This window comes from Ursus arctos, chromosome X (assembly GCF_023065955.2).
Source record: "Ursus arctos isolate Adak ecotype North America chromosome X, UrsArc2.0, whole genome shotgun sequence".
Lineage (NCBI taxonomy): Eukaryota > Metazoa > Chordata > Mammalia > Carnivora > Ursidae > Ursus > Ursus arctos.
Window position 1 is genome coordinate 22,271,285 of NC_079873.1, and position 26,646 is coordinate 22,297,930.

At 38.9% G+C, this 26,646-nt stretch overlaps 1 protein-coding gene across 1 annotated transcript; it reads right to left on the reverse strand.

Moving 5' to 3' along the window:
• Positions 1-22,272: 22,272 nt before the first annotated feature.
• LOC113265736 (serine/threonine-protein phosphatase 4 regulatory subunit 3B-like) lies at positions 22,273-24,621 on the reverse strand. Its single transcript, XM_026513239.3, has 2 exons — positions 23,123-24,621; positions 22,273-22,957 (listed from the first exon to the last, which is right to left on the reverse strand). Exons 1-2 carry the CDS (start codon positions 24,619-24,621, stop codon positions 22,273-22,275), a joined length of 2,184 nt encoding a protein of 727 aa, XP_026369024.2.
• Between the last annotated feature and the right edge of the window lie 2,025 nt (positions 24,622-26,646).

The window sequence follows — 26,646 nt, forward strand, 5'->3', positions numbered from 1 at the left end:
TCCTATTTTATTTTATGAGGAAGTACAGTTTCTATAAAACTTTACTTTGTAGTAATTATTAAAATGTATAATGTATGTATACTGTTTTGGTCAGTTATATACCAACCATCATCATAACAAAAATAAATCCCCAAAACCTATTTTAATCCTTAAATTCTTATGCCTGGGGCCATAAAACACATTAAAATTTCAATCTACGTGCGTACAGTACTTTCATTTTCTCACTTAGGGTAGAGTATTATACAAGAATAACTTTCAACAGTTAAAGTTATAAAGTGAACACATGTCAAATATTTATTTAACTTAATAATGAGGGAAATAATGAAGAAAACAGCATGTGAGAAAGCTAGTTCAAAGGAGAACTCAAACAGAGGTTACGTTGTCAGTTTAAGAAAGGCATGCTACAATACATTTGCTAAGTTTGAGACAAAGCTCTTTAATAATTTACTAGAAAAATAAATTATTAGAATTATTTTCTCTATCTGAGAACAACAGTGCATCTCTACTGCCTACCATCTCTATAGGTTAACATGTAACTTCATAGAGCCTAAACCCTAATAAATAATAAACCAGAAAAAGGTACAATCCCCTAAAGAATCAAATAATCTCAAGTGAATCTTTTGGACAATGGTCCAGTGTGAAAAAGAAAAACATGATCTGTTTACCTAGCTTCTATTTGAACTCCTTTAGAGTCTCAAGTGTCTTATTTCTGAGTTTTTGTTAATTTTCCATTAACAGTGATTATCAAAATATGTGCAAACATAAAATAGATTATGACAACTTTCAAGAAATAAAGAGAAAATAGAGAATCTTTACATAATGATCTTTTCATGTATTTTTTTGATGGATGATGATGATGAGTAAAAACTCATGATATTTAAATTCCATTGGTTACAATTTTAAAAATGATGTCATGGTTTATTTTAAATTATAATTTTTACAGTATATCAGAAATTACATCCTTCACAATAATTTCACATTATGCCAAAACTTTAAGTGCCACTTAAATATGTGCTTTGGAGGGTACATAATTTTTCAAAATTCTTATAAGGATGTTAGCAAATATATTTGATGGCCTAATTTTAGAAAATATTTTCCTTTGCTCAAATTTCTCTGTTCCTGTGATTCCATCTATACTCACCTTCCCGAAGTACCTCAAATTTTGTAGGAGACACAGTTGCTTGTTCTCTAGAACTCTAACAACCAGACACTGGGGAGAGAGTAGTGAGCAAAAAAGGCCTAGGCACCTATCCTCACAGTGCTTGACGTCTAGAAAGGGGAATGGACATTAACCAAATTATTGCTTACATAAAAATAAAATTGTAACCGAGGCATATACTCCAAATTGTGGGCATAGAGAGCCTCAAAAGTGAGAGATGAGGTGGGCGCTTGGGTGGCTTAGTCGGTTGAGCGTCTAACTTTTGGTTTTGGCTTGGGTCATGGTCTCAGGGTTGTGAGATGGAGTTCCGAACTGGCCTCCACACCCAGTGGGGAGACTGCTTTAAAATTCTCTCCCTCTGCCCCTCCCAGGCTCATGCTCTCTCCCCTCTCTGTCTCTCTCTCTCTCAAATAAATCTTTTTTAAAAATTTATTTATTTGACAGAGAGAGGGAGAGAGCACAAGCAGGTGGAGCTGTAGGCAGAGGGAGAGGGAGAAGCAGGCTCCCTACTGAGCAGGGAACCCGATGTGGGGCTCGATCCTAGGACCCTGGGATCATGACCAAGACGAAGGCAGACACTTAACCAACTGAGCCACCCAGTGACCCTGAAATAAATAAATAAATTTTGAAGAAAAAAAAAGTGAGAGATAAGGGAAATGAATCTTGAGAGAGTGAGCTGAGATCTGAAGGAAGAGTTAAAAGACAAGGAATTCGAATTTTTAGAGATTGATTTTTGCTGTCATTTCATTTTTTTTTTTCACCTGGAAACCATGCTTTATTTATTTATTTTTTAATTAATGATTTTTTATTATATTATGTTAGTCACCATACAGTACATCCCCGGTTTCCGACGTAAAGCTCGATGATTCATTAGTTGCGTATAACACCCGGTGCACCATGCAATACGTGCCCTCCTTACTACACATCACCGGTCTATCCCATTTCCCCACCCCCCTCCCCTATGAGGCCCTCAGTTTGTTTCTCATCGTCCATAGTCTCTCATGCTTCATTCCCCCTTCTGATTACCCCCCTTTCTTTATCCCTTTCTTCCCCTACCCATCTTCCTAGTTCTTATGTTCCATAGATGAGAGAAATCATATGATAGTTGTCTTTCTCTGCTTGACTTATTTCACTTAGCATTATCTCCTCCAGGGCCGTCCATGTTGCAGCAAATGTTGAGAATTTGTTCTTTCTGATAGCTGAGTAATATTCCATTGTATATATGGACCACAACTTCTTAATCCAGTCATCTGTTGAAGGGCATCTAGGCTCCTTCCACGATTTAGCTATTGTGGACAATGCTGCTATGAACATTGGGGTGCATATGGCCCTTCTCTTCACTACGTCTGTATCTTTGGGCTAAACACCCAGTAGTGCAATGGCTGGATCATAGGGTAGCTCAATTTTTAACTTTCTAAGGGACCTCCACACTGTTTTCCAGAGTGGCTGTACCAACTTGCATTCCCACCAACAATGTAGGAGGGATCCCCTTTCTCCACATCCTCTCCAACAATTGTTGTTTCTTGCCTTGTCTATTTTTGCTATTCTAACTGGCATAAGGTGGTATCTCAGTGTGGTTTTGATTTGAATTTCCCTGATGGCTAATGATTTTGAACATTTTTTCATGTGTCTGTTAGCCATTTGTATGTCTTCATTGTGTGTCTGTTCATATCTTCTGCCCATTTTTTGATTTGTTTATTTGTTTCCCATGTATTGAATTTGAGAAGTTCTTTGTAGATCTTGGATACCAGTCCTTTATCTGTAGCGTCATTTGAAAATATATTCTCCCATTCCGTGGGCTGCCTCTTAGGTTTTTTGACTGTTTCCTTGGCTGTGCAGAACCTTTTTATCTTGATGAAGTCCCATAAGTTCATTTTATCTTTTGTTTCTCTTGCCTTTGGAGATGTGTCATGAAAAAGGTTGCTTTGGCCGATGTCGTATAGGTTGCTGCCTATGTTCTCCTCTAGAATTTTGATGGATTCCTGTCTCACATCAAGGTCTTTCATCCATTTGGAGTTTATCTTTGTGTATGGTGTGAGTGAGTGGTCAAGTTTCATTATTTGGCATGTAGCTGTCCAATTTTCCCAGCACCATTTATTGAAGAGACTGTCTTTTTTCCACTGGATGTTTTTTCCTGGTTTATCAAAGATTAGTTGCCCAAAGAGCCAAGGGTCCATTTCTGGGTTCTCTATTCTGTTCCATTGGTCTATGTGTCTGTTTTTGTGCCAGTACCACGCTGTCTTTGTGATCACAGCTTTGTAGTACAGTTCGAAATCCAGCATTGTGATGCCCCCAGCTTTGTTTTTCCTTTTCAACAGTTCCTTGGAGATTCGGGGCCTTTTCTGGTTCCATACAAATTTAAGGACTATTTGTTCCAGTTCTTTGAAAAATGTCATCGGTATTTTGATTGGGATAGCATTGAAAGTGTAGATTGCTCTGGGTAGCATGGACGTTTTAACTATGTTAATTCTTCCGATCCATGAGCATGGAATATTTTTCCATCTTTTTATGTCTTCCTCAATGTCTTTCAAGAGTGATTTATAGTTTCTAGAATATAGGTCCTTTACGTCTCTGGTTAAGTTAATTCCAAGGTAACGTATGGTTTTTGGTGCTATTGTAAATGGGATGGATTCCCTAATTTCTCTTTCTTCAGTCTCATTGTTTGTGTATAGAAATGCAACTGATTTCTGAGCCTTGATTTTGTATCCCGCCACATTACTGAATTGCTCTATAACTTCTAATAGTTTGGGAGTGGATTCTTTTGGATTTTCCATATAGAGTATCATGTCATCTGCGGAGACATTTTGACTTTTTCTCTGCCAATTTAGATACCTTTGATCCCTTTTTGTTGTCTGATTGCTGTTGCAAGGACGTCTAGTACTATGTTGAATAATAGTGGCGAGAGTGGGCATCCTTGTCGTGTTCCTGATCTTAAGGGAAAGGCTTCCAGCTTTTCCCCATTGAGAATAATATTTGCTGTAGGCTTTTCATAGATGGCTTTTATGAGATTGAGAAATGTACCCTCTATTCCTACACTCTGAAGGGTTTTAATCAGGAAAGGATGCTGTATTTTGTCAAATGCTTTTTCTGCATCAATTGAGAGGATCATATGGTTCCTGAGGCTTTTCTTGTTGATATGACGTATCACGCTGATCGATTTGCGAATGTTGAACCACGCTTGCATCCTAGGTATGAATCCCACTTGGTCCTGATGGATAATCCTTTTAATGTACTGTTGGATTCTATTAGCAAGGATCTTGTTGAGGATTTTGGTGTCCATATTCATTAGGGAAATCGGTCTGTAATTCTCCTTTTTGATGGGGTCTTTGCCTGGTTTGGGGATCAAGGTAATATTGGCCTCATAGAATGAGTTTCGTAGCTTTCCTTCTTTTTCTATTTTTTGAAATAGCTTTAGGAGAATAGGTATTATTTCTTCTTTGAATGTTTGGTAGAATTCCCCAGGAAAACCATCCAGGCCTGGAGTTTTGTATTTGGAAGGTTGTTTATCACTGACTCAATCTCTTCATAATTAATTGGCCTGTTAAGAAATCAATTTCTTCCTGTTTCAGTCTTGGTAGTTTATAGGTTTCCAGGAAGGCCTCCATCTCTTCCAGATTGCTTAGTTTTTTGGCATATAGCTGTTGATAATAGTTTCTAATAATCCTTCCAAGTTCATTGGTGTTGGTCATGACCTCTCCTTTTTCATTCATAATTTTAATAATTTGGGTCCTTTCTCCTTTCTCTTGGATAAGTCTTGCCAGTGGTCTGTCAATTTTATTGATTCTCTGAAAGAACCAGCTTCTAGTCCTGTTGATTTGCTCTACTGTGCTTCTGGTTTCTAATTCATTGAATTCTGCTCTCATCTTGGTCAACTGCTTCCTCGTGAGTGGATTAGGCCTGTCCCTCTGTTGCTGTTCCAGCTTCTTGAGGTGAGAATATAAACACTGCATTTTTGATTTTTCTATTCTTTTGAGTGAGGCTTGGATGGCTATGTATTTCCCCCTTATGACTGCTTTCCAGTATCCCATAGATTTTGGACCGTTGTGTTTTCATTTTCGTTGGTCTCCATAAATTGTTTAAGTTGATTTTTGATTTCCTGGTTTATCGAGTCATTCCTGAGCAGGATGGTTCTTAGTCTCCAAGTGTTTGAGTTTCTTCCAAATTTTTCCTTGTGTTTGAGTTCCAATTTCAGAGCGTTGTGGTCTGAGAATATGCAGGGGATAATTTCAATCTTTTGGTATCGGTTGAGACCTGTTTTGTGTCCCAGAACATGGTCTATTCTTGAGAATGTTCCATGGGCATTAGAATAGAATGAGTATTCTTTGGTTCTGGGGTGTAGTGTTCTATATATATCTATGAGGTCCAACTCGTCAAGTATGGCATTCAAAGCCTTTGATTCTTTGCTTAATCTTTGCCAGGGTGTTCTGTCTATTTCTGATAGTGGAGTGTTGAGGTCCCCTACTATTAATGTATTTTTATCTATATGTCTCTTTATTCTGGTTAAGAGTTGGCTTGTGTATCTTGCTGCTCCCATGTTGGGGGCATATATATTTATAATTGTCATATCCACTTGTTGAATACTTCCCTTAAGAATAATATAGTGCCCTTCTGCGTCTCTAACTATAGTCTCTAATTTCAAATCCAATCTATCTGACATGAGAATTGCTACCCCAGCTTTCTTTTGAGGTCCATTTGCGTGAAAGATGGTACTCCATCCCCTTACTCTCAGTCTGAATGCATCTTTGGGTTCCAAATGAGTCTCTTATAGACAGCAAATGGATGGGTCAATTCTTTTTATCCAATCTGCAACCCTGTGGCATTTATGGGAGCGTTTAAACCATTTACATTGACACTAAGAACTGGGAGATAGAATTTTAATGATGCCATGTTGCCAGTAAAGTCTTTGTTTGTATCGCTTGTGACTTTCTGTTCTGTATCACTCTTGGGGCCTTTTTACCTTTATAGAACCCCCCTTAATATCTCCTGTAGGGCTGGATTTGTGGTTATGAAATTGGTTAATGACTGGCAATTCTGGAATATCTTTATTTCTCCATCAATTCTGAATGACAGCCTTGCTGGATAAAGGATCCTTGGCTGCATGTTTTTCTCTGAAAGAGCTTTAAAAATGCCCCCCCCCCAACCCTTTCTCTCATTCCAGGTCTGTGTAGACAGGTCTGACGTAATTCTGATGCCTTTGCCTTGGTACGTGAGAAATTTCTTTGCCCTGGCCGCTTTCAATACTGTATCGTTGGATCTAATATTTGCGAAATGCACTATGATGTGACGTGGCGTAGGTTTGTCATGGTTGAGCTTGGGAGGGGTCCTCTCTGCCTCTTGGACACGAATGTTTGTTTCCCTCGCTAGATTAGGGAAGTTTTCAGGTACAATTTGTTCAAATATCTCTTCTAGACCTCCGTTTTTCTCCACCCCCTCGGGGATTCCGATGATTCTGACATTGGATCGTTTCATTGAGTCAGTAATCTCCCGTAACCTACATTCGTGGGTGTGGATTTTTTTAAGACCAGCTTCTATTTTCGTCTTTTCCTCTATTAACCCATCCTCCAATTCACTAATATGTTCCTCTGCTTCAGTGACCCTGGCCGTCAGAGCCTCTAGTTTTGCCTGCATTTGGCTCATAGAATTTTTAATTTCTGTCAGATTCGCTCTCATTTCTGTCCTTAGGGATTCTATATTCTCAGTAACCTTTCGTTAATAGTTTTTTTCAATTCTACTCATCATTTTGACCATCGTTACTCTGAATTCCATTTCTGATAATTTGGTTACATCCATATCCATTATTTCTGTGGCAGAGGCCACAGACTCACTGTCTTTTCTTTGCTGGGGGGGCTTCTCCTTCTTGTCATTCTGATGAGGAGAGGTTCCGGGGTTGTCCAGAGCCCAAATTATTGACTGGGTCCCAGGCCGTTCCCCTTGTTTTATAGGGATCTTAGGGATGTGGGCTTCTTCTTTAAAGATTTTATTTATTTATTTATCTGAGAGAGAGAGACAGACGGTTAGGAAGAACGGGAACAGAAGCAGGGGAGTGGGAGAGGAAGAAGCAGGCTCCCAGCGGAGGAGCCCGATGAGGGACTCCTTTCCGGAACGCCGGGATCACGCCCTAAGCCGAAGACAGGCGCTCCATGACTGTGCCACCCAGGCGCCCCGGTTGTGGGCTTCTTGATTTTTCAGCCTGCCTTCTGTGTTCTGGGGGAGGGGCCTGCCGCGCCGATACTCAGGCAACCCTGTTTGGGTAGAGTCTCTGTGTCCCCTGCGAGGGGGGATGGGGATGGGTACCCTGTGAGCCGGTGTTTCCAGGCTTTTGTTCTCCGGCGGCTTTCCCTGGTGGTTTGCTGTGCCTCTTCTGAGAGTCAGAGCAGCAGAGGCTGAATTGTCACAGAACAGAAGGATTGCGGCCCGTTCTCTACTAATGTTCTGGCCACTTTAACTCTGTTACTGTTGGTGCTGCTCAACCCTGCAGCGTCCCGGGATGTGCGCCCCACACCCGGCGTCCCAGCCCTCACTTCCAGGGCCGGCGCGTCTCTGTCCTTTGTGTTTCTAATGCCGCCAGCCGCCAGCCGCCCCCGCGCGCTCCGGAGCTCCCGGTCTCAGTCTGGATCCAGTGAGCACACCGGGATTCCGGTGTTCCGTGAGAAGCCTGGTGGCGCGCGTTCCCGGCTCACGGTCTCAGTCTGCTATTTTGCGGGTGTCGTCTGCGAGCCCCGCCCGCTCTCCCGTGCAGGTGGCTGCCGCTTCCCGGCGCCCTAACGCGGCGGCTCCCTCCCCCTTCCGTTTATCTTCAGATATCTGTGCGCGGTTTCACGGCTCCCCGCTTCGTACCTCTATACTCAGCACTGGAGATGTTCATTTGTAGAGCTCCAGATGCATCTTCCTGCGTCTTAGGCTGGTTCCGTGGTTGTTTAGGCTGGTCTGGTACCTATCCAGCTCGACTCGGAGGACCGGCTGAAAAAGGTGTCTCCTACTCCTCCGCCATCTTAACTCCTCCCCCTTTGCTGTCATTTCAAAAGCCTTTTGGATGAGAAGGAAGATATATGTATTTGATAATACTCCCTTTTCTATTTTGTTTAGGATTTTATGTTTTTCCCTGGCAATTTTACTTCAAAAACTTTGGAGCCGCAGTTTGACCAATTTAGAATAACAGTGATTGGATTCACCCTCTCACTTGTAACAACCAAAAACAGCAACAGTTGCAAGACACTAAACATCAGAGAACAAAGGACAGTGATTTTTGAGAGATGGGAAATAAACAAGGTGAGGCCTAGAATTGCCTGAGTTCACTCTTTAGAGAGAATTTCCCGGCCATCAAGTTTCTAGTCATGGCCCTGTAGGATCCCTGGGATGGAGCTGAGAGTCCAGGAAGAGACGAGGGTAGCTCTTATTCCTAGAAAGGAGACCTGGAGAGAAAGAGACAACTCCAGAGATCTGCAGAGGGTGCCCCTCAAGAATCTGGCTGACTACTAACCAGCAGATTGGTATGGGAACAGCCTACCCAAGCCTGGGGAAAGAACCGCTGATGCAAATCAGAAGGAATGGTGCCTGGTATTCAATTCATGTAGGGCTTGAACAAACCCTTTGTTTTTATTGGCCAGGTTCTTAAAGCAGAGGCAGTAAAGCTGGTCCCGTGGAAACACAGAGTGTAAGGGACAATTTTGTAGCAGCAGAGGGTATAATATGTGGTTTCTCTTTTTCATCTTCTTTTTTGTCCTCAGCCTCATTGCAACCTTCTTCGCCATTGTCTTCCTTGAGTGCATTTTTATAAAAATACATAATGGGATATTGCTATTTGTATTCTTCTACATCCCTTTTATATTCTGTTACTTAAAAATGCATCTGTGCTATATTTTCCTGGGTCTACATATTTTGACCAACTTTACTTAGTAATTTTTTTTAACAGTCTTATTGAAGAGGTTCAAATTGATCAGGTGCAAGTAGTCTCATGGTGCCTTCCTCCTTGCTTTGTGGACTCTCTTCTCTTCCTCTTGGATAATACTTACAACTTTTTCCACTTCCTTTCCGATAGTAATAGCAGTAGTCCTCGGGTACCTTTTAGATACTATATCCATCTCATTTGAATAATAAATTGTTCAGTGTGACGAACCTTTCAACAAGATGAACCTCCAAAGGGCATCTTGATTCAACTTGATTCGGTTTCAGTCAAGAAATCTGCAAAGAGAATCAGCTTGCGTCCTCTCTCACTCTCTCTCTCCTCACCAACTGCCTCTTTGTTCCCTAACTATATTAGTTTCTGACCATTCGAGGAGGAGGGTGGTTAGAGTCACAGACGTATTCAGCCAGCAAATTCTTGGTTTCGCAGTTGTTCAAAGATAGCTTATTCTCTCACAGGATGATTTTTAAAGATTTCTGAGAAATTCATCCTTATAATGTGTGGGATGGCCTTTCCGTTCCTTCGTATCTGGTAGTCTTCAGACTGGAACCCCAGTTCCCTTTCAGGTAGCTGTTTTGGGCCAACTCCCTGCTAAGATGGCTTCAAGCCATTTTCTTTCTATCTCTCTGATCATATAACAACATACTGGTTTGTGGAAAACACACTCATAGCCTTGCTCATTCTGTGGGCGGAAGTGCAATTTGTCCACAGTATGACTCCTTTTCTCTCTGGATGATTCCACAGCCTCTTTAGAATTCTCAGGTATGAGTCAAACACCAGAACTCTGTGCTCCCCAAACTTCGGTGGACACTTTTCGAAATCTTCACTGCTTTCCTTAAATAAAGCCCCCTCACTAGACTAGCAATGAGAAGTACCTTCATCTTCTTCCAAGAAGTAAGTGTAATGGTGAAAATAAGAGAAAGTATGAGTCTTACTGCAAACATTTCCAAAAGAAATTCTCTCCTTACTTAATTTCAAATTAAATTCCTTTATAGTCTCAGGTGTGGGGTATGGGTCATAAGACCTTTTTTCATATAACTTCTTTATATGAACTGCATAAATGGATTAGTGTCTCACTTTGGCAACTATGGTTTTGTTGTTCAAGGTTAGGACCTCCGCTGAAACTCAGACAAAAATCTCATTTAAAATAATCTTATATTAGTGCATACTATGCTTAATGGGTAATTCTAGTTACTCAATGGACACATCAGTTACTTACAGAATTTGCCACTCTAAACAATGCTGCAATAAATATCAAGGTACATTTGTCTCTTCACAATTTTTGAATATGTTACTAGGAAAAATTCCAAGAAGATTATGTATGAACTAAGGGTTGTGCTTATTTCTATGCATATTTGAAATTGTAGTGGAACAGAATAAAAATACCTCACTTTTTTCTTCTATCTCCAAATATCATTAAGGTCTTAAATCTCTGCCCATGAGATTAGCACAGAATAACATGTCATTGCTATTTTAATTTATATTCTTAATTGTTAGAAAATGGATTTGTTTACTGTGGCTGCTGTCACAAATTACCACAAACTATGTAACTTAAAACAACAACAAAAAATTCTCTTACACATCTAGAGGACAAAAGTTCAAAAATTAGTATCACTAGGTGTCCACAGGGCCACATTCCCTCCAGAGGCTGTAGAAAAGAATTTGGTTCTTGTCTCTTCCAGCTCCTGGTGATGGCTGGCATTCCTTGCTTTATGGCCACAGTATTCCAATCTTTGAAGCTAAGATTTCAAATGTCTCTCTGCTCAGTCTTTACATTGTCTTTTGCTCTGTGTGTGTGGGTGTGTGTGGGTGTGTCAAACCTCCCTCTGCCTTCCTCTTACAAGGGCACGTGATTGATTGCATTTAGGGCCAACCTGGATAATCCAGGTTATTCTTGCCATCCCAAGATCCTTAATTTAGTCACATCTGCAAAGATTTTGCTATATAAAGTAACATTTGCAGGTTCCAGGATGTGAATACCTTTTGGGGGGTTATCATTTTCAGCTTGCCACAGAGTACATGGTATGTTTACTGATTTGGGGTATTTCCTTTTCTGCAAACTGCTAATTTCTGCTTTCTCCTATGGTCAAATTTAGTCATTTGCATTTTTCTATTTTCATTATAAAAATGAAGGCATAACCCATAGAAAAGGGGATATATTTGGCTTTTTCCCTACTAATACAGAACATTTTTAGTCATCAAATGTCAGTCTTCCCCATTGTCACCACTTGGATTTCCTGTCATTAAAAAAATAACAGACCTTTACTATCTACCATTAGTAAAATTTTTACCAAATATACTTCTAAGAGGTTTATAATTTTTTTCTTGAAGTATTTGATTTTAGTAAAATGTATTTTAATAAGAAAAGTAATATAAAATGAAGCTGCATTTTTCTCCTAGTTTCTAGACTGCTAAAGCAACACCTATTTTGTATATCATAGCTCACCCCCTTACACATAGCTCTACACTTTCTTTCCATTAAAATGTTTCTTTGCTGCTGCACCCATGCAGTCATGTTTCTACCAAACTGGACTTACATATGTTGATATCTGGTAGAACTTGTCCTCCAACGTTATTATTTTTCTTAAAAGCCCATGTTACTCCTGACTAATACTATTTCCAGATGAATTTCACAGTCATTTTGTGTTTTCAAAATGAAAAGAAAAGAAAATCCTCACAGTACTTTTCCTTAGATTGCATTAAATTAACAAACTTATGTTTGGAAAGATGGAATGCCTCATAATAATGATTTCCCGTCCAAAAATCAAGGCACATTATTATTAAAGGATTTTTATTAAAAATCTTATTGAAGGATTTTATGTAGCTTAAAAAACTTTAATGCTTCCTTCACATAGATTTGTATCATATTTATTACTAGTCATTTAATTTAAGTAACTGCTATGCTTATTACTGGATAAAGAAAAGTTACTGGTTGTCTTGTACTAATTTATGTCATCAACACCCCTACTGAATTTTCTTTTTGTTTTTCACATTCTTTTGGATTTTCACAGTATATTATAATAATATGTGAAAAACATAATATGCCTTCTTCCCTCCCAATATTTATAGCTCTCATTTCTTAACTCTTTCTTATCTAATTGCATAGGCTAGGAGCCACAGTTCAATGTAAAATAATGGCTGTTAATTGACATCGCTATCTTGTTCTCAACTATAGTAGATAGTCCTCTAGATTCACCATTAAATATGATGCTGATTTTCATATATACATATGGAAATATTTTCATTAAAAGACACACACACACATATACACACACCGGAACATATAATGGAATGATATTCGAAACATACTACAGTATCCACCCAACAGACTCTGACCTCTATCTATGAGCACTGAGCAGCCAGCCCAATTGTACACCACCTGATGTGCTATACCAGTATGTACTGACCACATATCAGCTCTATGAATACATGCTACAACAGTTAAGGGAGTATTATTTTTTACCAGATATAGGCATTGAATTTTATAATTCTTTTTTTGCTTTCTGTAAGATGAATTTTTTTTTCTTATTGTAGTTTTAATATGGAAAACTTTCCTTACTCTCTGGATAAAATGATCACGATGCACTCACTGTTAGGCTACAATTGGTGATATTCTTTGTAGGCATTTGCTTCAATATGAATCAAATTTTTTTGGAGGAGGGTTCTCCTTGTCTGCTTTCTTTCTAGCAAAATTCTAATCCAATTTTTGAAGTATTTGGAAGCTTCTTTTCTCTGTCTGTGTTCTGAAACAGATAAAATTACATTAGAGTTAATTTTTTTCCTTGTAGATTAAATAATTCACCTGTTATAGTCTCAGAATATTTCAAACAACAGAAAATCCAATGTAGATTAGCTTAAATTACAAAGGGAACAGTTACTCTTGTTATCCAATAATCCAAAAGCAAAGAGTCAGGTGCCACTTGATCTAGGGATTAAATATTATAGACGCATTTCTCTCAATACATTGCCTGCCTTGCTTCTTTGATACTTGTTTCTACTGCAGAAAGCTTCTTCCCTTGTTCTCAAAGTATGGCTGCCATCAGCTCCAAAAGTCAGACATTTCTCATTTGCATCCAGCAGCAAAGAGAATCTCTTCGCGTAGTTCTCATGGAAGAAGGGAGTACAATTCCTAGAACCTTATGCATTTCATTTGCTTTGCCTTTGTTGTATATCTATCCATTTATTAGTAACAAATGTCAAGGAATACGCTAATACATCCTTGGGCCTGCTGATGGGGTAGGGTCAATCTCACTCAAACTGCTTGGCTAAGAATTGGGAATTGAATTTCCTACTGGAAATTTAGAATACTTCTTAAGGAAGGGAGGGAGAATGGAAAAGACCAAGAGTCAATATCTATTAATGTATCATAGTAAATTATATATTTTATGTACATATGCACACAGCTATAATATGAATTTGCCATAAATATATTTATATAAAGCCCAGGGAACACCAAATTCATGTAATCAAACTGGTAAGAATGAGCTCCTGGGCAAAACGTAAGAAAAACAGATCTTAGATTTCAGATAATGGTAAAAGGGGCTTTTAATCTTATAGTTGATATTTTTATAGAAATACTATATTCATGTATTAAGTATCATTTTATAAATTTCAAACAGAGATAGGAAGAAAAAGAGAAAAATGTACCAATTTTCTTACAGCTAAGTTGAATACCCTAAAAAGAACAACATATAGAAGTTAATGTAAATCATTGCTTATAGTTCACTTCCAGGGTATCAGTATGGAGTGATATATCTGCATACCCTAATATAATACTTTATTTGAGAAATAATAATGAAATCACATTATTTGTTAGGTATAAAAGAAAAATTGTTACAGTATCATATTAACTAAGTAGGAAATTTTTATTGACATCCTTGTGGTACTTTAAAATGTTGTGACTTTACCTGCATTGTTATTTATAGCATACGCATAATTTTATAGATAAGTACCCAGAGACTTAAAGACGTTATAGGAATGAACTGAAGTCAGATTAAATAGGAAGTACTTCAATAATGACACAAACCTAGCCATTCTAAATACATATCCCATACAGTATACTTTTCATCTATGTCTGAAATATTAGTGAAGACAAATAAAGGCACCATGCATAATACTATTATTCAAAACATACTTTTCTAAAGGAATTTGTAACTATGTGAGCTAATGTTACCTAAACTTGTGGGGATCATTTCACGATATACACATATATCAAATCATTATGTTGTACACTTTGAACTAACTCAATGTTATATGTCTATTATTTCTTAATAAATCTGGAAAAAAGTAACTAGAGGGTATTATGCTAAGTGAAATAAGTCAGAGAAAGAGAAATAGCATATGATCTCACTCATACATAAAATTTAAGAAACAGAACAGATGAACATAGGGGAAGGGAAGGAAAAATAAAATAAGATAAAAACAGAGACGGAGGCAAACCATAAGAGACTCTTAACTCTAGGAAACAAACTGGGGGTTGCTGGAGGGGAGGTGGTGGGGGGATGGGGTAATTGGGTGATGGTCATTGAGGAGGGCACTTGATGCAAGGAGCACTCTAATATATGCAATTGATCAATCACTAAATTCTACCCGTGAAACTAATAATACACTATATGTTAACTAAATTGAGTTAAATAAAAATTTTTAAAAATGTATTCGTCTATAGGACACTGATGCATTTTCTAAACTCTAACATAGTGAGATTTTCCGCATAATATGTAATCTACTCTATATTGAAAAGGATATTCATATTTAAGATCAATAGAAATCATACAAAATTTTAGTACATTTAAAGAGTAATACTCAAATCTGAGAAAAATATAAATAGCTTCCACAGACTATCAACCATTCTTTGATATTTCGCAATCTTTGGAAATACATCAAAAATACTGTATCTTCTCCACTGCCAAATGTGATAGACTAAAGCACTCTTCAGATTTTTTAGGGCATCTTTGAAAATGTCTACAGCAGAAACATCCCAATATTATTGGGTAGCTTATCAGGCTCCTCAGCCCATTCATACGTCCTTCTTTTCTAAAGGGTTGCCTTAGTAACTCTCCAACAAAAGTAGTTTTCTGCAGTTTTCTCCAAATACTACCCACGTAATTGCCCAATTTAGTCATTGCAGTGGGGGCAGGAAATAATGTATCTCAAATTTGGTTTGCTTCTGATTCCAACAGTTTGGAGACCAAAAACCTAGTAAAAACAGCTAAAAGTGTCAGCTATATTAAAATAGCAATCATATGCAATACTATAGAGGGATGATGGATATAAAACAATTTCCTTTATTATTCCAGGGGAGGATAGACTGATTAAATTTAGTCTTTGCAAAATGAAGTGTGCGTGTTACAACTTAAAGGTAACTAACTACTAGATTAGAATCAAAAGAATACCTTTCATAGCAATAAATGGGAAAGGGGAAAAAAACAAACAACAACAACAACAAAATCCAGAAATGGACCAGGAGTTGATGCAAGTGTAGTGGCTAGGAAACTCAGTCTACACACTCAGATGTGCAAGGTATTTAATTTCAAGTTGTATATAATTGGACATAATTTCTATTTTAAGCCCCCATTCTTCAATGGAATTGAAGCTTAATCTCAGTAAACTAAGTAGGCCTCTATTCCCCCACATTTTTCTCACATTAGCAATGAAACTGCAGCATGGGGGAATGCATGAGGAGTATTGGTGATGTGGACCTCCGTCAAAGTATCCCACGACACATATAAAGTACTTTAGCAGGGTGCTCGGCATGTAGTGAAAGTTAGTTATTCTCTCTCGATTTCTGAGGCAAGAGTAAAAATTTCGCTGCTACCTTTTTAGCAACTCCTGTGGTGAGTGTAATGACAGTGGTTTGCAGAGTACTGTGTTTTTATGGAGAAGAATTCAAGCAGTGTTAGCTTTATATGACCTTTGGAAGCATGGGTAAAGCAGAAAGAGGGACACTATGTGCATAGATTTTTCACAGACCTGATATGCTGATACCAGATTTCTACTTTATTATTAATAAATATATCTGGTAGGTGCATATAATGGTTCTAATGTTTAAAGTACTTTCATGATACATTTCAAGACACATTATATGTAGGAGAAAGAACTCAGCCTATGGAGTCAGACAAACATATCTGAATACATTCTCACAAGTGCTAGTTACATACTTCTGGGTGCCTCTGTTTCTTCTGTAAAAAAGTCAAAATCTGTACTGTGTTAGTTCGTGTTCTCCAGGAAGGAGCCGTCATGAGAGAAGTTAGCATACAAGGACTTCATTAGAGAATATGTTGGTGAGGAGCAATGGACAGCAAGCTGGAGGAGGGTGGGACAAGCATCAGATCATGACACATTCTGACCTCAAATGAAGAAGAGAGGGAATGATGGAAACATCCTAGATCACCCTGTAGTCTAAAGATTGTTCAGGAGAGCCTTCAGAAAGTCCTCAAACAACTCTCCAGTCAGAGGAGTCTCTCATCTCCCAAGAACAAGCCTGCTTCTGTACCCCTGCCTTCAAATCACTAGCTGGGAGCAGCCCCACGAAGCATGGCTTGGGGGAAAGTGGGGCAATGACTACAGAGCAGTGGCTGGGGCCTTTACTTGTATTTTATTATATTCCCTCTCTACAAGGTGTGTTCTCATGGCCACCACATCTACCTCGCAGATTTATTGTGAAATTAGAAATGATACAGGTAAATTGCATAGGAAAAGTGTGCTCGACATATAATAGATGCTCAATAAAAGACTAGCTATTGACATGTTATTTGTGAACTGCTTATCATAACAGGGATATTCATAAGTTACATATTGTTTAACCCTCAGAGAACTTCTTCCCATTAGGTGTTTGTATTAGTCTGCTAAGGCTGCCATAACAAAGTACCACAGACTGGGGGGCTTAAACAACAGAAGTTTGTTTTCTCACAGTTCTGGAGGCTAGAAGTCCAAGATCAAGGTGTCAGCAGAGTTGCTTTCTTCAGAAGCCTATCTCTTTGGCTTGTAGATGGCCATCTTGTCCCTGTGTCTTTATGTGGTCTTCCCTCTGTGTATATCTCTGTGTCTAAATTTCTTCTTTAAGGATACCAGTTACACTGGAGTTGGGTCCATCCTAATTACTTCATTTTAACTTAATTATTTCTTTTAAGACCCTGTCTCCAAATACAGTCCTATTCTGAGGCCCTGGGTGTTAGAACTACAACATGTGAACTTTGGGGGACACAATTCACACGTTACAGTGTTGTCAGCCATACACTAAAAATAAGAACTCTGAGATTTAGAGGTGTCACATAAAATGCCACCGTTACATATGTAATGAAAAGCAGAAACAGGATCTCTGTAATTCTAAGCAAAGTCTATTCTCTTTTGATTAAAGTGCATTATACACCTGACCCGTGTGTGTACTTGGCCCTTTCAGGTAGAGGATAAGAAAAAAGGTAACTCAGCCTAGTGGATGTGAACCCAATATCCATAAAGTAAGAGAAGCTCTTGAATCAAGCTCTACATGTCTTTAGAGTAATGGTTCACAATTAAAGGTGAGTTTGCCTCTTGAGGGATATTTAGCATCTTCTGGATACATTTCTGGTTGTCACAACTGGTGTGTGCTGCTGGCATTTGGTAGGTAGATGTCAGGGATGCTGCAAAATTTCTTACAACGCACAGAATGCCTTCCAAAACAAGGAAATATCGGGCTCAAAATGTCATCTGTGGTGAGACTGAGAACCCCTACACTAGAATAAGATAATCTGATCACTGAGTCAGGACTAAAGGGATAGGAAATTATCTAGATCTATCTTGAAAATTTAGGGTTCTGTCGTGGCCATTCCTGAGTATGATGAGTATTTCTTTTCCTAGGCCAGATGGTTGATACAGGCTCTGGGTGGCAGCCTGGCAAAAATGAAACCTATGTGGTTCAAACTTAATTCTGGTTTTATAAAAATGTCTTTGTCCCTCTCACACTGATCCTCCTAGATGAAAAGTTTGGGCGAGAGTAAGGAATAACTGAAAGAAAGGGCAAAGTTATAGTTACTAGAAAGAGACACTCAGGTATTGTGGAAACGGAAGAAGAGCAACAACCTAGAATCGAGGGTTGCACAGGGGAGGAAGGGGCATTAATGATCTCTGTCTTTCAAAACTGCTTCTGAAGGCTTCCTCCCCAAGGAAAACATTCTGGTGCATCTCTTCCAAACTGTTAGAAGCATCTTCAATTGAATTGACTATTGGGTCTGCCATACCCAGCTGGAAAGAAAGCCCTGACCACGATTCCCTTAACCTCACTGAGAGATCTACCAGACGATACAAAGGATGCTCCCGCTTCCTGCAGCACACATGCACACACACACACACACACACACATACACACACCTCTGGGTGTCATCCTCACCCCCAACCTCAGTCACCATGGGGTGGGTTAATGTCACACCACCATGCTGGTGGCATGGACAAATAAGAACGATTGGACTGATAGCATTCAGCAGACCCTCCAAAACGAGGAACTGGCTTCGTTATTTGAACTGAGCTGCGAACCTTAACATTTAGCTGCTAGCATTTTCAACCTGTGTTTCCTGACTGATGCAGGTATTACCTGACAGACCTGCCAATTTTAAAGACTTTCCTTTCAGTGGGTCATTTGTACTCTTGAGACTGTAATTGTTGGGTGGGAGCTAACCATTAACATGTCTCGCTCCTGAAAACACCGTGACTTGCACCTTAGGATGGGAAACTTGCAGCATCTGGGATCCTCCAACACCCTAAAGAGAAGAGCTTAACTCTGAGGCAACAACATTCATCTATACCAGGGCCCTCAGCTTTGACTGTTATCTCAATTGCTTTAAGGAAAAGGACACTTGGACTATTATCCATGGATACATTCTAGCTGACTGCTCTGCTTGTTGGGAGGGCCATGGTGGGGAAGGGAATGATGCTTACTTACTGTTGTCACTTTCACAGATCTTGGATGCCCTCCCCCACCTCTCCTGCTACTCTTCTGATTTCATTCTCACTCTACGCTCCATGGTTAACACCCCAGATACCACTCCACCCAAGTGTCTTTATTGCTATGCAAGCTTATTTTTCTTTCTACTTTAATGCTTTTTATTTCAATTGTGTCTCAGCAGGGCATGATGCATACATATAGACTTGTCTGCTAACCAGAACTGAACTCTTAATTTTGAATTTATCATGTTGCTACTAATTTGATTGAGAATATAGGATTACTGATTTATGAGTATAACTTGTGATATAAGTGTTTTTTTACCTGACTTTATTGCCAATCTTCTGGGAATTGATTATGCTACTATTGTCGATAATAAAGAATTTCAAAAGTTATTTATTAAGTGCTGAATATGATCTGGGTAGTTTACAAATAGTTGCTGAGTTTTAAGACAAGATGGAGAAATTGTGGTTAGAGGAAAAAAGAAGTAAATTGTCTAAGGTCATGGGACTGGTAAGCGTCAGAGCCTGTGTTGTCAGCAAGAGCTGTCTGAATATGAAGCTTTTGCCTTATCTGTTGTATCACCTTTCCTTTGTTGGTATATTTAGAAAGTCACTGTGCCATAAAAATTACTGGAAGTCATGTATTTAAAGCCCTGATTTTGATGAGCCCAGGGTACCTCTCCAAAACTGCTCACCTACATTTTATTGTACATACGAGACCATTCCAAACTGTTTCTTCTTTTCATAAGTAACCCACTTCTAAAAATCTTAAAGATGAAATTAAACATTTTTGACATGGTATCTCCTCGCACACAGTATCTAGAGAGGCTGAACATTTTGGTCAATTTTTCACTCAGTGTGCAGACAGCAAGGATTGCTCTTCTGTGTTTTGTTGCCCTCTTAAGTGTTCCTGTAATAGTAGGTTATGCCATGTGATGGGCAATTTGCCTTTGCACCATTTTGCCTGTCATGTTGTTTCCCTAACATTAAGTAGCTGAGACTAGGAAAGGGCTCATAGAGGTTACACAGCTCAATAGAAAGCCTCTCCTTTTTCTTTTTTTTTTTTTTTCTTCTTCTTTTTGTTAACTTCTCATTACACTTATGCCCTCCTCCACCCTTCCTTACAAATTCACTGGAAACAATACAGCAAGAAATGCAAATATTCATTTTTTTCCTTCCTACAAGTGTCCATTAAAAGATTTTTTTACAGTGTCTATTTTTTACCGGCTGATTAAAACTAGCTGAAGAAAAGAGAATAAGCAGAAAGAGGATAGAAAAATTGTTCTCCTCTCTCTAGTTGTAAATAACTGCTCTGTTAAGGAATTGGGTCTACTTCCACGAAAACAAAGGGTTAAGCATATTTTTTTCAAAACAACACTCTGAGTGTGCATGTAAATGTGTGTACTCTGGATAACATTCCCCAAGACAGTCTAGCCAGAAGGAAAACATGACATGCTCTTGGAACAAACTGCCTTTTTTGACATACACTCACAACATGAATAGTCCCATTACAACATTTAATTTAACTAGCATGGCTTGAGAGATGTAAAAATGCAGTTTCCCTGCTGTGTCATGTCCTTAGCAATATGTGATTATATCTCCTGAGGTCATGTCCACACTTTAACAGACTTTATGTCTGATGAAATGATTATTTCTTATTTTAAGAATACACTCTCTTTGTAGCTCTTACACAACTCTCTCTTCCTTTTGCCTGAGATCTGTCTCCTATTGGCACAATAGTATATTTAAGATGGTCTCTTTTGTTTTTGGAATTACAAGGTGACTTTTTTTTTTTAAGATTTTTTTTTTTAATTTATTTGAAGAGATAGAGACAGCCTGCGAGAGAGGGAACACAAGCAGGGGGAGTGGGAGAGGAAGAAGCAGGCTTCCAGCGGAGGAGCCTGATGTGGGGCTCGATCTCATAACGCCGGGATCACGCCCTGAGCCGAAGGCAGTCGCTTAACGACTGCGCCACCCAGGCGCCCCACAAGTTGACTTCTTAATTTCTGAATTTTATACTTCAACATGAATATCATCAAATGGTGCAAAACTACTACGATGGTATTTTGAATAGAAAACAAAAATCTCTCTTGTGGAAAACTATACTTCATGTCCATACAGACAGCCCATCTGGTTCAAACAATGACCAAAATTGAAATTAACTCTAAAATCTTTAAAACAGGAGAAACTGCTTCAGTTTTAGCCATTTCAGGAAAAATGGACCAAGTTAACTTGCTCCTTTAAAAATAAACCCTAACTCTTTGCTACAACTTATTTTTAGAAATGCATTGCATTCACTCCTTTCAGAAAGCACCTTTCATATTACACCCTTGTTTGTTTACAGGAAAAACACTCCGGGTACTGTTGGTGGAATTTGACACTTAAGTAACTTCCTCTTGGTCCAAAATGGTCCCTAGATATTAAATGCCACCTCATTCAGCACTACTTTTTGTATGTTAGTCTTTGTAAATTATACTTTAAAACTTAACCTGCTGCTCTGAAGATGGACACAACTTTTTTAATGAGTCAGGAAATACCTTCAGAAATACCTTTCACCATCTGGCAGTTGAAAGTGTTCCCTTCTACCCACCACCAGGGTAATAGAGAACACCTTTTCAGAATACCAGTGGACTGATTCTTGGCATCTCTAATCTAAAAAAAAAAAAAAAAAAAAATTCAATTCACAATTGCACATTTTGAATCCAGCTTCCTTTTTTTATTCATGAAAATACACACTACAAGTTACTTCCCTCCAATTACCCAGAGGCTGAATTTGTGTTAAATCTTCACAGACATGTGAATAGCTTCAGTTTGTTTTTTGATTACAGTTGACTTTGTTTTCCACGTAAACGTGAATTTTTATAGCAAAAAAAAAAGGCAATTGAGGAAAAAAAAATATCATAGCCAGAACCACTGGGCAAGTAATGTTATAGGCTTTGCAACTGCAGTGTTAATAGTTGTTTCTAAAATACAGCCCTGGAACAAAACGACATTCATCTTATATTATCAATTTGTTTCCTCCCCCCAAACTAAGATTTTTTTTTTTTCTTGCAAAGAAGTTATAGTTCAGGTTCCGGTTAGTTTTTTAGTTTACTTTTTTTTTTCTTAATTCTGTGAAGTTTGATTTTTACAGAACTAAACCCTCCTAGGTGATGACCCTGACATCTTTGCTACTTATTGTATATTTAGAAGTTCAAATGAGAAAGCTTTTGGATTCAGACTTTTCAGCTAATTGATGTTTACAGAATTTTCATAAGGTAGAGTTTAGTAATGTTGAGGGTCTCTCATAAAGATTTTACAAGCTAAGATGTGGTCTCTTCCTGGGGGGTGTTTCATCTTCCTTATCTTTTTCTTCATCATTGGGACGATTCATTAAGCCAACGGTGCTGCTACCGTGCAGGCTACGTGTTCCATTAGCAGCAGCAGCATGGGATGAAGCGAATTTGTAGCCCCCCGAAGATGCTCCTTTAGGAGGATCTACCTTGTCTTCATTTTCTTTTGTTTTTTTCGTCTCCATAAATTTATAACGATCTTGAAAATCATTTTCCAGTGGCGGTATAATTGCTTCGCCTTCCTCTGAATTTCCTTTAGAACACTTTTCTTCTTTCTTCTCCACGACTCTGGTACCCCTGCAAAGTATTTTACTATACAGTATAGAATGTAAATTCTTCCGTATTTGACTCTGCCGGTCTTTCTCTTGTTCATATTTAATCTTCAATCCTTTGAATGTCTGAACATATTCAATCGATTCAAGTGTTTTATAAAACTTTTCAACTATATGTGCAACAAGAGATTTGATATTTTCCACTCTTATGTATTCAAACAGCTCAATAACAGCTGAATTCAACATATTGTACCGAGTTCCATTACCCAGAAGAGCATTGACAACTGGCTCAAAAAGATTTCCCTTGATGATGTAACAATTATAAAGTTCATCTTTAAGGCCAATCATCCTTCTCATAAAGCGGAGAGCACACAAGATCAGGAAAGTGTGCTTTGAATTCAACAAGATCAAGACTCTTCTTAGCAAGTCTTTGCTCAAAATATAGTTTTTTATGTAGTATGTGTGATGTTGCACACAAAATGTGAGCAGCTCTAAAATTAAAGAAAGCAGCTGTGCTCTTTGATAATTATTGAGGGAATTTGTGTTGTTTTTGTCGGATCCAACTACATTATCCCCTTCACATATATCTTCTGAAGTGGTGACAATAAGTGGTGCTATGAAGTTATGAATACAATGCTTATAGAAGAAATTTAGAAATTCACTTCTTTCACATTTACTAGATGTTGCTAGCATGTTTTCTGGATCAAGTAGAGTACGAAGAAGTCCCATTAAATGAACAGCACTTCCCAGCTCAGGATCAGTATCACACATTATTTGCTCAATGACTAAATTAATGAAAAGGTTACCGTCTTCACTCTCCTGGGCTTCTTCCATGATAAATTCTCGAATCATGGGTGGACTATATTCCACTAGATAAGTAAATATATCAGTAGCAGCTGACCTTATCTGCAAATCCTCCATGCTCATGACGATTTTAAGAACAGGAAGAATCCCCAATTCTGTCAATGTTTTGAACAGTGCATCTTTGCTTGGAGGCTGTAATGTCTGAGAAAACGCGCAGAATTCCTTGAAGAAAAATAGCAATTCGCGCCGTCTATCGTCATCTGTAGTCTCATCCCTTAACTGTGCAAACACTTCAGACAAAAAGTTGGCATCATCCTGCAGCATGCTGACTATCTCAACCTTGTTGAGGAAAATAAAAGTGGTAAGAGTAGAAAGAAAATTCTCTTCATACATGGATGGTGCAGGCAGAAGGATGTCATGGATGTACTGTACCCTGTATGTCTGATGTATTTTTTGCCGAAGTTCACGGTCTGTTATTGGTACAACTTCCTTGAACCTTGCATTTTGGGTCAAGAATTCCCTATGCCTTTTTGGCTGAGCCAAAGCAGGGTCATACTCGAGGCATCCCACCACATCCATGATACACTCAGCAGAAAACATGATCTCAAGGAGAGCTGTCTTGTTAAGGAATAAGATGCCTTTAATAATTTCATACAAATGGTGTAAGCCTGTAGTGTCCCGTAGGTCCTCACAAGTGTGGAACAGCTGCAGCAAATTTTTAATATAGTCCTCATTTTCTAAGATCAGAGCCAGTCTCTCCTTGCGGATCGGTGAAGTGAGAACTGAGGTAACAAAGTCAGAAATCTCTTCGAGTTTACCGAGTTCACAGTTAGGCAGTTCAAACACATTATTAGTTTCCAGTACTTCATCCAGTTGTTCATTTTCGAATTCCTCCAAGAGGTCCTGTGTGATTTCGACGGATGGGTCTTTTCCTTGAACCCGGCAAATCTCTTCCCAGATCTTATGACAACCCTCAGTGTCCTGGAAACTTAACGCTAAGCCATAGTTCTCTGCTTCAGACCAGACAATCAGGGTTTCCTGTTGTTTCTGATAAGGCGTATTTGAATTTATCTTTGATTCCAAGATTAGTGCGTCATGGGAATCCGACCGCACGAACAGGTACGTGCCCTGGAGGTGCTTCACGTAGCTGGAAGAGATGTGCCCAGTGCCGAGATCATCCCATTGTTGGTCCTCGTTCAGTGAGTAGACTTTTACACGATACTGCTTGTCAGCCATGGCGACCCCTGGCCTCCTGTCCCCAGCCCTGGTCTCGGTGTGGGGGGCCGCTGGGTCGCGTGCGCCCGGAGTCAACTGTAGTTGTCGCTGTTGTGGCAGCGACGGTAGCTCAGGCGGCGGGAGGGGAAAATTCCGCGAGAAGATGGCAGAGAAGTAGCGTTCAGGTGGACGCTGGCGGTTCCGGAGATCTGTAGAGTTCTCCGGAGTCCCGCCTCCTCTCCCTTCCATCTTATGTTTCCCTCTCTCCATTTTGCCCTCGCATAGTCCTTTTTAACGTGGCTTTACGAAGTGAGTCTTTGGCCTGCTCCCGGTCGTCTAGGACAGCCTCGATTATGGCAGGATTCTTATGATTGTCACCGGATTCTACCCCAACGGAATGTTCTATACGCGTTGAGGCATTGCGGCCAAGCTTACATGGAGGCTTAGTGATTAGAACAAAGCGCTGTTCTTTCCACAAAAAACTTTTGTTCCCCAGAAACATTTTCACTTATAGGTGTGTAGGAGACTTAGGACTTTAAACAAAAGAAAGCTGAATCACTATGTCCTGACCAATTCAACACCTCACATTCCAAGTTGAGGCTTCCCCCACCCCCGACCCACCCACCCAAAAAAAGAAGCAGGAGCCAAGTGAAGCGTAGACTATTAGCGATAATCAGAGATCTGTAGGTGGGTCTTCTCCACAAAGCTTGGCCTATTATCTGTCATTCACTTAACCCATCCTTGGGGGAGGATCTTGTTCCCAGAAGGAGCTGGCAACACTTTTATTCTGTTTGGCTGCACCTAAAGCGCCGTCATTTACCACAATGGGAAAACCTTTTTCCAATCTATAACCACACTCCTCCCTTAGAGGAGTGGGCCAGAGGGAAACTGGGTTGATTAGCTAAGAGTGCCTATTGTACACCACAGATCAATGGTTTTATTTCTGTCCTGATCATTACAGTGGTAATAACAACCACAACTGAGTAGTAATACTTGAGGGCTTATTAGTATTACAGAGAAAAGTAATAACATAATTGATCACATTAAATACTTGAGTACTTTTTATGTTCAAGACAATGTGACAAGAACTTTTATATCTTTTTGTATTTAATTTTCATTATAACCTTGTGATATAGGAGTATTAAGGGTCCTTAGAGAATTTAAATAAATCACCGAAGGTCACACCCCTAATAGGTTGAGGAACTCTGATTTGAACACATGTCTTTCTGATTCCAAAATTGGTTTTTTCAGCCATTGAACTATGCTAGCACCTTCTTTTCTTGGCCTTCGTTACATTTTATTTCACATTCCTTCCATCTATATAATTTGTAATCAACATAAAATTATCGAGAAGATGAAAGTCACGCACTTCCTTCTTTAGATCCACATCTGTGTATAGCCAACCAAAAAATAGAAGCTTGTATATGGCAACTTTGTTAAATATAATTTTAATAGTAACCAAGTTGATTTTTGATGTAGCAGCAACTTCTGCAGTTTTCTTTAAAAAAGAATTTCCCCCCCAAACATTAACCCTGTTATTGCAAGGGAAAAACAGAATTGGGCCATATCAAGCACATTTGGACTTGTAGAGTCCTGTTTGTAACTCATTTCACATAGCATTGGAAATGTGTGACAGTTCTCAAGTAGAGCACAGAAAAACTCTTTGACGTACCTCTTTTGCAATGTCGCCTCCAGGAGATTACAGTACAGGACTATTCCCTGGGACAGTACATCTGGGGCACTTGGAGACCTGAATGGAAATGACAATCATTTCATGAGAAAATTCAAATCAATGCGAGGATACTGCTGGTTTAAAAACCTTTACAAATCATTAATAATACTTACACATAAGAATTAATAAATGACAAATACAAACACTGATATATGTACTTACTAGTTTAAAATTCCTGTCTTATTTCAATGAGAGAATATGCAAATTTGTAATAACAATAATGACATACATGCTAATGGTCCACTTTTTTCCTCTGCTGTGGTTATATTAAAGTTTCTATCAGAATCAATTATAATACTGTCAATTGTCTGAAT

Excerpts from the sequence above, each read along its gene's own strand:
- LOC113265736 (XM_026513239.3), bottom strand. The coding sequence starts at position 24,621 with ATGGCTGACAAGCAGTATCGTGTAAAAGTCTACTCACTGAACGAGGAC. Across the intron at positions 22,958-23,122 it reads GGATCCGACAAAAACAACAC|CTTGTGTGCTCTCCGCTTTA; the intron begins AAATTCCCTCAA and ends CACTTTCCTGAT.